An 11125-nucleotide genomic window follows, 5' to 3' on the forward strand; every position below is an offset into this window, starting at 1 on the left:
TTGTAAATTTTATTTCAAGTTTTTTGCAATTCAAAATTTATGTAGACAAAAAACAAATAAGATAAAAATTTATCTTTTAATTTAAATTACAGATGAAAATTATTTAAAACACTTTGTTTTTTCCCAGCTCGATTATCTGAAGTGACGATTGTCCGAATCTTCGGTTATTCGAAATTCGATAATCTGGAGACTTCACATAAGGCTAGGACAAATATTTTTTAAAGTTTTTGTCTCTCCCCGCCTTTACAGTTGGCCCGAAAAAGGAGCGTGGTAGTATTCGATTGAACAGTTGCATCTTTTTAATGACCAGCTAAAAAGTGTCGTTTTAAGTGTGTCGCAGTTTAACGCAAACGCTAGAAAAATATTTACCGGACGTGGAAGCTGCCTTGCGCAAGTGATCATTGGAGTTCAGGGATTTAATGCTGATCAGCCAAAGATTTTCGACGAGGAAATAAATCAAAACACTAAAGCTAAGTATTGCTCCTCTTTTCTGTTTGTCGTCCGGCACAATACCCGCCGCGATGGATACGGGCGAAGGGAAGGGTGGAGGGAAGAAGGGTCTTTGCGCGCAGTGCTCTCTGCCTGGCGACACAGACCAGTGCGTCAATTGTTTTGGAAAGTGCCGACGGCCAATACACGTAGACTGCTTGCCCCGCGAGACGGCAGAACGTATCGAGGTGCTGTTACAGCTACCTAACGCCGTCTTTGTGTGTGACGCGTGTTTGCGCGAGAAAGACGATGGAAACACGGAAAAAATTCTGTCGGGAATTGTCGCGAAACTCGCAGATTTGTCGTGCATGTTAAATTTTGTGAAAAACTTTGAACCGACTGTCAGAAAAGTTGTACGGGATGAATTGGCGAGAGACAGGAAGACTTCAACAGTAAGTGACAGCAAGGAAGGAACCCGAAACCGTGTTCAGACGCGATCAGAGTCGAAGAAAAGGAAAGCTGAGGAGGCAGAGGACGTCGAATCAAAGAAAAGGAAGGAAGGAGAAGCAGGAGACACATTGACAGCGTTCGTTACCCCAAAAACGAGCTTTGCGAGTGTGCTGCAGCAGAGAGTTGTTATGACAGAAGAGGAGCTGAAACAGAAGCAAAGCAAGAAGCCGGATCCGGTCGTTGTTATCAAGCCGAAGGAAGGAGTTGTGATTGAGAACGCCCGGATGGAAGTGCAGAAAAAAGTCAGTTCCAAAAACCTGAACGTTCAGCGTGTTTACACGAACAAAAATGGTGAAGTCGTAGTTGCACTAAAGGATGAGGCTTCCGTTAAGGTGTTACAGGAGAACGTAAAAAAACAGCTTGGAGAGCGGTACGACGTACAGCGGCGGGATTCCCTGAAACCAACGATTAAGATCATTGGCATGCCGGAGGAGCTGGAGGAGGACGAACTGCGTGAGACGTTGATGGATCACAACGATTCGTTCGCCAACTTGAAACATTTCAAACTGTGCAGGAGTTATCGCAATGAAAAGTGGAGCTACGACAACAACAATGCAATAGTAGAGTTGGACGCTGACACCTACTTTAAGGTTCTGGATTCTGGAAAGGTGAATTGCGGTTGGAAGCGTTGTCGTGTCTTTGATGGACTGCAGGTGCTTAGGTGCTTCAAGTGCAACGGGTTCAACCATAAAGGAGCTGACTGTAAAGCTGCTGTCATCACTTGTCCGATCTGCAGTGGAGCGCACGAACTGAAGGATTGTAAGGCGGAGACGGAGAAGTGTTCAAATTGTGAAAAATTGAAGCAGGAAAAAAATGTTGACATCGACGTGGATCATGCAGCTTGGAGCAGCGAGTGTCCGGTGTACAGAAAACAGCAGGGACGGCGAAACAAGCTGGTTGACTATACACAGTAGCAATTACAACCTGTGGGTGAAATATTGTACATGAACGTAGCGGGAATGAGGACACACTTTGACGAGCTAAAAGTGATTATCGAACAAAACAAGCCAAAATTAGTGATACTGACAGAAACGCACTTGACTTTACAACATAATCTTGACGACTACGAAATTGAGAACTACAGAAAAACTGCGTGTTTGTCCACACGGGAGGAGTTTTGATGTACGTGGATGATCGTGTTGAATTCGAGACCGTTTCAAACGTCGTAGATGGTGACAACTGGTTCCTCGCAATCGACATTAAAAGCTCAACCCTGAACGGAATCTACGGAGGAATCTATCACTCACCGAGCAGCAGTGACATCACCTTCATCGAAAGTCTAGAGGCGTGGCTCAGGAGCGTTTTTGTGGACGAACGAGCAAACGTATTCGTTGAAGACTTCAACATCCGATGGAACGAGCCAGGTTATTCAAGAGAACTGAGAAATGTCACGGAAGCTTTGGGCATGAAGCAGTTGGTTTCGGAACCAACCCGTGTTGGACCGAGTAGCAGCACAATGATCGACCTTGTGTTTACTAACATGGAGGGTGGAAATGCACGCGTTGTAGAGGAACTTAAGGTATCCGACCACGAAACCATTGGTATCAGCACCGGAACAAGCAGCGTCAATCTTCCCGAACGTAACAAGACCCGACTTAGCTGGAGTCGCTACTCTCGAGAAAAGCTGCAGGAAATCTTACGTTCTAACCGAAGCCAAGTGGATCCTACGGTGTCAGTAAACGAAGCGGGAGAGAAATTTGATGCGGAAATGGTGGCGGCAGTTGGAAGCCTCGTTGACGTGCGCGTTGACGAACGTGCAGACGCAAACTACTGGTATGGAGATCACCTTAGTATGCTGAAAACAGCTAGAGATAATGCCTACCGGAAGTTTAAGGTCACCAAGACTGCCACTGACTGGACCAGTTACAAGATTTGCAGAAACCGCTACGTTAACGAAATTCGAGCGTCAAAGAACTCCGCAATCAACGATGAAATAAGAAGCTGCGGTGGAGATTCCAAGAAACTTTGGAGGTGTTTGAAATCGCTGATTCAGCCAGGAGGACAGCCACCAACGGAGATCGTTTTTGGAAAGCCACGAGGGGATGCGGAAACGGCAAGGCTTCTCAACACTTACTTTGTACGGAGTGTTGAGGAGATAAATGCAGGGATTCCAGCAACGACGTTTACGCCTGAAGAAGGAGGGACGGAACCGGAGGAGCTGTTGTGTGAGTTTCACCCAATAACACTGAGCAAGCTTAAGGAAACGGTACGAGCTCTGAAGGATTGTGCTGGTGTTGGAAATGTCTCGAAACGGGTAATGGTGGACGCTTTGGACGTTGTTGCTGTGGACTTACTGGACATCGTCAACAAATCGCTGTCACGAGGTGAATTTCCGGACGCATGGAAGAAGACGTTGGTAGTTCCAATCCCAAAAGTCCCGAAATCCAAGAAACCTGAAGATCACAGGCCAATCAACATGCTCCCGCTGTACGAGAAGGTCATGGAGACGATCGTGAAGGAACAACTGGTGGCGTTCATTGACCGAAATGGTGTGCTACTGAAAGAACAATCCGGGTTTCGAAAACAACATTCTTGTGAGTCGGCGCTGAATCTTCTATTGCTGAAGTGGAAGCAGTGTATTGAAAATGGAAGCATTGTTCTGTCAGTCTTCGTGGACTTGAAGCGGGCGTTCGAAACCATCGACCGAACTAAATTGCTTGGCGTTCTGAGGAAGAGCGGGATACGCGGAACGGTTCTGAAATGGTTCGCCAGTTACCTGGAAGATCGAAAGCAGGTCACGAGGTATAACAGCGCGGTTTCACCAGAAACAGCAGTAGACTTCGGAGTACCACAAGGAAGCGTTCTAGGACCTTTGCTGTTTATTCTCTACATAAATGACATAAAACAGGCGTTGAAGCGAGTACAGGTGAACCTGTTTGCCGACGACACAGTGCTGTTTGTGGTTGGTGACAGCTTCGACGAGTGCTTTGATTCCATGAACGAAGAGCTGATCGGGTTCTCAGAATGGTTAAAGTGGAAGAAGCTGCAGCTGAACATTGCGAAGACGAAGTGTATGGTGGTGACGACACGGCCGATCAGTGAGTGTAGAAGATGTGTACAGATGGATGGTGGAATCGTGGAGCGGGTGGAGACGATGAAATACCTTGGAGTCATGCTGGACGAAAAGCTGAATTTTAACGAGCACATCGATTACACTATCAGGAAGGCAGCCCGAAAGTTTGGAGTTCTGTGCAGAATCAACCGCTACACAGCAAAAAATAGTGTAAAAATGGAAGCTTGAAAATGGAATGTTGAAAAAAGGAATGTTTAATATTACATCTGTTTTAGACGCATTGTCACTGAAAATTTTATGCTAACATATTTTACTCTTAAAAGGATTAATTTTTCGATGGAAGGTGTAATTTTAGTACGATTTCGATGCAATATTGCATACAACAGTTTTTCGACCTTTTTTTCGATACCTAATTTCACAACTGTCAAAACTTGTTTTGAAAGTTTTTCAGGGGTCGCCCAACAAATCGCGGACGGATTATTTTGTTTTTTTTGTTGTTTGTTTGATGTGGCCAAGGAAAATCGTTGCGAAAAAATGGTTCCGCGCGGTGCACTTCCAGTTCCTTTTGGGAGAAAGTGGGAATCTGTCCGGCAAGTAACGGTCAGGAAGAAGATTAAAATAAACATTGTGGCCAGCGGAGAACGGTTCATTTGTGTGCGGCGAGCGACGGGGTTGTTTTTTTCGGTAGTTTTCTGGTGTATCGAATGCTTTCGGCCAGGGACGTGTCATCGGTTTGCTTTGGCGTATTTTCGACCGGTTCACATCCGAGGATCGTTGACTGCGGATGGGTCAGACCGGATTTAGTGCGATGCGAATTTAGAAGGTCGGGGCTGTGGGAACGCTTGGGGCGACTGGAAGAAAAAGTTTCTGGGATGTTTCGGGAACGTCAGCTTCTGTCCAGTTGGATCTTCCGTTTCGAAGCACAACACGGGACTGCTTCGGCGTACCCAACGATCGAAATCATTGAACGACCGTGGCACTAATCGATCGTGTTTCCGCGGGGTGCATCTGTAATCTGCAACTCGACCAATCGGTAATTTCTGCCGATCGTGTTCGCTCGACCGGACACGCGGTGGAGATTAATTTCTCCGCCGGGAACATGATCACGCTGGACGATCCGGACACGATCAACTTTGGAGCGACCATTGAGTTCCGCCCTACTGACGGTTCATCAAGTCGCCAATCATCTGCAAGAACGCGATCGCTAAGCTGTTTGCTGGGGAGGTGAGTTTGACTTTGAAATGTTCTATATTCTACTTGATGACACTCAATTTTAATTTGCAGTGCCGCAACCGACCCTGGATGATTCAACCATCGCAAGAGAAGCACCTCCACGTTCGGCTGCGAGATTTCCTGCTACGCAAGAACAATCCCGCCGTTCCGCTGAAGTACAGCACCAGTCTCAGCCCCGGTAAGTCAATTCGGTGCCTATCGAAGGTCCGCGTCTTTATCATAAACAGCGAGGGCGTCTCCGTAATGGCGTGTCCCCTGCTTCCCATCGACACGTGGCGGAAGTCTTCAGCGACCGGACAACGGCGCGTACTCGTCCAGCTGAGTCGAGCAGACCAAGCGACCGTCAAAGTCATTTGGTAAGTGGAATCAGCACAAACACTCGACAATTTCTTTACTAACCATCAGTGCTCTTTTAACAGTCCTAACCACCGCCGAGGAGTGTCCGGACCTGAACGCGTGCGTCGACGAGTCCATCTTGTGCGATGGGATTGCGCATTGTCCATCCGGTGTGGACGAATCGTTTACGTACTTTTGAGTACTGCTGCAGCTGCCGGCCGAGAGACCTACCGGCTATCCTGCGGACTGACCGTGTACCGGTAAGTTGCTGCACGAGTTGTAATTTTGCAAATATTTTTTAACCGCTTTCCCTCTCCCTCTTTCTCCCATTCCAGCATCTACCGCCGGATATCGGTGCTGCAGATGCGGCCCAAGTTGCTCAGCTCGTACGGTACGCGGAGATTGACCGCGCCACCACGGTCACCCCGCCGAGTACTCTCCAAACATCTTCCGGTTCCTTCTCCGACACTTCGCAAAAAAATTGCGCTCTTCATTGGAGTATTTTTTAACGCTTAGTTAGGGAAGGACTTGCGTTCTTGAAACTGTTTAGGAGAGATAGGAATAACCAATAAAAAAAACAAAAAGATAATGCTGTTGAACGAACCTATAGTAAGTTATTTTTTGAGGGGACACTTATAAAGCTCGCGATAATTCAGGTCCAGTTGATGACACGGTGGCAAATTAATTGATCTCGTACTAGCCCGTTCTCGAGAGCGTTCTTTGCTGGCCAAAAAACCCTCAGCTTGGCCCTAAATATACAAAGTTGACGGCAATAATAAAAGAATTTGTTATAAAGCAAAGTTTGTTTACACTCCTTATACTTGATGACAACTCTATATCTATCCGCCTAACTCCACAGAAAATGCGCAAAATTACACATTTTCAGAGACAATTTTCACCATTCATAGGTAATTTTGAGCATTTTCTGTTGCAAATTTACTCAATATATGAGGTAAAATTATCTCATATATGAGATAAATTTACACATTTCCAGAGGTAAAATTACACATTTTTTCTGACATAAAAGATGTACCCCTTCCCAGATGAAATATTACCACGATTTTTTTTTCTGTGTACTTGACAGCACAAGCAAAGGTTCAGTTATACAATTCGCTTATCGCGCCGCACTTCGACTACTGCTCATCGATCTTGTTCTTGGCAACACAACGGCAACTGAAAAGGATGCAAGTTCTCCAGAGCAAAATCATGCGGCTCATCCTGGGATGTGAACGATTGACGCCGAGGCTGAGAATGCTCGAATGCTTGCAGTGGATGTCGGTAAAGCAACGGATCGAATACAACACACTTGTCTTTGTTTTTCGTGTGAAGGAAAGGATGGCACCACAATACTTGACGGAAGCCATGGTACGCGGAAGGGATATCCATGAGCACGACACTAGAGGAGCTGACGATCTCAGATTGCAGAACTGGAAGAAAGCGTGTACGCAGAACTCGTTGTTTTACAAAGGATTTAAGCTATACAACCAGCTTCCAGAGGCTGCAAAGATGACGAGCAACATCAATGAGTTTAAACGGAGCTGCAAGGAGTTTGTGCGGCAACGGCCGTTCGAGTAAAAGTGACCCACGATGGTACTGTGACGAAGAGCACGTTATGACGGTCGGCCATCTTCATTATCGGTACGCATTCGCTTGGGGACACTTTGGGCTGCATATGATAAACTTGATCAAAAGTAACGCGAATCTGGGCGCGGTTTAACCCTATGTGCTCATATGCATGTGGAATAGCAAATGGTTCCAATACCCTAAATGGATAAAATGTCTGCAATCTGAATGATAAGGAAAGACTCTGCACAGGATTTGTAAGAGCGCCTTGAGATTAGAAAGAGAGATATGGATGGGCATACACGGAAGTTGAGTTAAGATTACAGGACACTCTCATAACACGAACTTAGAATTATCGAAAGATATCTGCTCGTAAATCTTCCATACTGCAAAAACTGTGTATGGGTAAGAGGTGGGCCATCCAAGGAAAAAAAAAAAAAAAAAAAATCAGGGGGCAAAAATTTTTTTTCAAAAAACTTTAAAATTTCAATGGAAATCAAACTGCAATCAGCTGAAATCAATTTAAAATGCAATGCAAAAAAATAAAAAATATATAAAAATTCAAATGAAGAGCCAAAGTTTCTTCAATTTTATGCCAAAAGTGTTTTAAAATGCATTTTACACCAGTTCAGTTGTTTTGTAATCATTAGTTTTCAAAAAATGTAAGATTTGACGAAAACAAAAATTTGTCCACGCGATTGTCCACGCTCCGTACAAACAAGTTTTTTTTTGTATGGACAATTGTCCACGAGAGGAGGGGGGGGGGGTGGTTAGCAAAATGTTCATTCGTCTTTCTTTAACCTGAAAAATAAGCATTACTTTAAAAACTTCTATCTGAAAAATCTAAAATCAAGCATATTTCTAAGAATTAATATTCCTGCAAAATAATTTATTATTGTTTCTGTAATATTTATGTGAATTTTTCATTCGTTCAAAATAATCTATTCTTGTGTCTTATGTTTCAGTTCCGTTTTTTTTTTCTTTATTATTTTTATACATATTGCTTATTGCGAGATAAAATCACGTTTCTCCATCGCTGTGAGTGACAGTCGATTATTACCGCCTAACTACCGCAGTGTAAAAATCAGCAAGTTGAACTGAAATTCTTCGTTGATTTGGCTGTCAACCTGGTTTGTTTTGAATATTTTCCAAAAAGTCAGCTGAAAACTCAAGGCAACCTTTGACAACAGCCAAAAATTTTTTCTGCGGATGTCATGCGGCTGTCATGCGACCATTATCTTGCGGTCGTATCACCGCGCGTGAACTCTAATTATTAACGCCCGCAGTAATAACCAATTCTTTTAAAAAATACAAAATGTCTTTCTTCGGACTTATTTCAAAGTATTCAAAATTCTTTTTATACAACTATTTATAGTTTCTGTAATATTTTTTTAAATCTTTTGAGCATGGATAGCTAAAAAAATGTTTCATGAGAACAGGCAAAAATTGAATACAATTTTTTTTGGTAAATTATTTATGGTTTATTATGGGTACTTCCCTGTGACCAAAGAAGAATTTTTTAGTCATCAGTTCGTCCATACAGTTTTAAATTCAAATTTGACAGCTGTCCATACAAAAAATGGAAAGTAAATATTAAAAAATATGCATCTCACGAGGAAATTTGTTTGATTGATTTGGTGTGCTCAACAAAGTATGTATAGTAAAGATTTGAAAAAAAGACATACGGTAAAACATTTTTTTGCTGATTTGTTAGTTATCTTTTTGTCACTAAAAGTGAATCACTCAAAACACAATTTTTGATTTTTTTTATAATTTTTGGATATATTTTAGGGGACAAAAATGCCATTTTTGAAAGTATGACTCAGCAAAGGCAAACATTATTTGCTTGGGTTATATTTTTTTGAAAAATGGCCTTTTTAAAAAAATATACTGCAGCAAAACATATTTAAATATTGTTTTAAATTGTATAATTGAATTTGCATCAGAAAAAGAAGTTTTCAGATTTTTTGATAAAGAGCACCGTTTTTCTAATAAAGTGCACCGTTTTTTAGTAACAGTCGTTTTAATGTTTTATTTTTAAAATTTTCTTTTTTGAAGGAAATTTTGCATTTCGTCGCTTGTGTGCTATCTTGTGACACGTCCTATCTTTTTACAGCAGACGTGTCACAAGATAGCACACAAGCGACGATTTATAGCCTAAAAAGCAAAGTGCCCATGTTTGTGATGAGTTGGAATTTTGGAGTCAGAGGAACTTGTACGCCCGATTTGCCCAATAATGAAAAAATGGTTTTTATCGAAAAAAATGATTTTATTTAACTTGGAACCTCTGCCATTAATCGTTACTCAAATATTAAAAAAAAATGTGGGACATGCTAGTAGGAAAATGTAATGTTGTTTTGGTATTGAATGAAATAACCCAGAAGAACAATTTTTATTTTATTGTTCGGGTGTATAGATGTTCTACAAAACGCAGACAATAACAAAGATGAGGAGTGTGCATGTAATTATCACACGAGCTATGGCGATTTAAAACATAGTTTAAAGAGTTTAATGTTAAAAAGTTTGTTTGCGGTTCCCTTTGTTTCGTCGTTCGTGTCTGTCGCGGGTGACCTCGAACGACCTCACAATGAACAGCTTTTTCAAAACATTATTTCGTAGAATCACGATAACTCGTTATGGCTACAATAGGATAACAAGAAAAATCGAACATTTTGGAAAATCTCAAGATATACCCACTGGCTCGATTCTTTAGCAAAAATCAGTAACTGTGCCAATTTTGAGCCAAATCGCTTAAGATTTAATGGTCGCTTGTTGTCGTTGAAGTTTATATGGCAAAAGTTGTACTCAATTAAAAAGTGAGAATTATGAAAATAGTTCAATGACAAGAATAACAAGTTTTTCAATAGTCGAAAAAAGTTCTTGATAATAGTTTTGAGTATGATTAGAATAAAATGTTCATAAAGTTTTTATGAAATTTAAAAAAAATGTGAAAAGCATTTGAAAAAATATCAACATTCTTAAAACTAAAATTGATCGATTCATCAGCACACTTTTCATTAATTTTGTGTTCGAAATTATGTCTTTTGAAAATAAATGATAGGAAAATTGAAGTGAACTATTTTGGCTCTGCATATTTTTTCAGTAAAATGTTTCTTTTTATTTGATATCATAAAACTCATATGACTGCTTTTTAAACCTAAAGACCTAAGTGATTTTGCAGTCCTGAAAAAATCAGTTGATTTCGTGTGTAAGTAGATTGCATGCACGAGTGTAAGATGCAAAACTTTCCCCTTCATTGACACGTCTCAAGCCTACCGTTCTAAAACAAAAAAAAAAAACCCCTAGAATAAAATGGAAAAACCCTGCTCGGAATGTTTTTTGAAGCTGAAGTTGATTAAAATATGCATCATTCATGATATTTACTTGCGTGCTGCCCCCTCGAGGATATTGCTCCTCCGAATATCAACGAGGATCTAGATTCTAGTGTGTCCTCCCCCCCTTCATTTCTCCCCTTGCTCAGCCTACCGAGGCGAGGTGGTGTCGTCTCCTTCGCTTCATTTGTTCGACATTCGTCGAGAGGGTACTCAGCGTCGTCGTCATCCATTCACATTCCTGCTCAGCCACCGCCACCGTGAGTATCGTGTGTCCTTTGCTAATGGGTTGAATGGCAGCTCATGCAAAGAAAGGAGTAGAAACGTACACACATTCAACCCATTTCCTTGCGCCCCCATTCATTGAGAGTGCAGTCGTTTGTTTATCCACACCACCCTTCTTCCGTTTACTCCCACCTCCTTTTCTTTGTTTGGATCCTTGGGCACTTGAGGCTGGAGCGCCAGCGAGAGTGATATTTTGATGATTATTTGCTAAAAATTATAGGGTTAAACTTGGCAAGTGCTTTTCCCGTTCCACCCTTCCCTGCTCCAGCTGGCTTCGCAGTTCCCCGAGGGATTCGTCCTGTATTTGGTACACATGATGGCTGAATGGATTCAGGTGGAGGAGAGAAGGTAGTAGCAGCAGCAGCAGCAGTCGTAGTATGCATTCGAAAGCATTATCAAGAAACGTGGTTTGAATGCAAAGTAC

At 42.1% G+C, this 11125-nt stretch overlaps 2 protein-coding genes across 3 annotated transcripts; both read left to right on the forward strand.

Annotated features, from left to right (window-relative positions):
* The first annotated feature begins 433 nt into the window (after window positions 1-433).
* On the forward strand, window positions 434-2037 carry LOC120415257 (uncharacterized). The gene has a single exon (XM_039576723.2). The coding sequence runs from the start codon at window positions 522-524 to the stop codon at window positions 1851-1853; it is 1332 nt and encodes a 443-aa protein (XP_039432657.1). The 5' UTR covers window positions 434-521; the 3' UTR covers window positions 1854-2037.
* Window positions 2038-4150: 2113 nt separating this feature from the next.
* LOC120415258 (uncharacterized) lies at window positions 4151-6591 on the forward strand. 2 transcript variants are annotated; one of them, XM_039576726.2, is made up of 4 exons: window positions 4151-5176; window positions 5237-5541; window positions 5605-5781; window positions 5857-6591. In XM_039576726.2, exons 2-4 carry the CDS (start codon window positions 5255-5257, stop codon window positions 6035-6037), a joined length of 645 nt encoding a protein of 214 aa, XP_039432660.1. In that variant the 5' UTR covers window positions 4151-5176; window positions 5237-5254; the 3' UTR covers window positions 6038-6591. The 2 variants fall into 2 exon arrangements, with proteins under 2 accessions (XP_039432660.1, XP_039432659.1); XM_039576725.2 differs by having other exon boundaries at window positions 4151-5541.
* Window positions 6592-11125: the final 4534 nt, after the last annotated feature.

The sequence above is a fragment of the Culex pipiens genome, chromosome 2 (assembly GCF_016801865.2).
Source record: "Culex pipiens pallens isolate TS chromosome 2, TS_CPP_V2, whole genome shotgun sequence".
NCBI classification, from domain to species: domain Eukaryota; kingdom Metazoa; phylum Arthropoda; class Insecta; order Diptera; family Culicidae; genus Culex; species Culex pipiens.

Bases quoted from the DNA above. Each gene is read 5' to 3' on its own strand.
- LOC120415257 (XM_039576723.2), top strand. From the start codon at position 522: ATGGATACGGGCGAAGGGAAGGGTGGAGGGAAGAAGGGTCTTTGCGCG.
- LOC120415258 (XM_039576725.2), top strand. From the start codon at position 5,213: ATGACACTCAATTTTAATTTGCAGTGCCGCAACCGACCCTGGATGATT. The intron at 5,542-5,604 runs GTAAGTGGAATC...CTCTTTTAACAG, and splicing joins GCGACCGTCAAAGTCATTTG to TCCTAACCACCGCCGAGGAG. The intron at 5,782-5,856 runs GTAAGTTGCTGC...CTCCCATTCCAG, and splicing joins TGCGGACTGACCGTGTACCG to CATCTACCGCCGGATATCGG.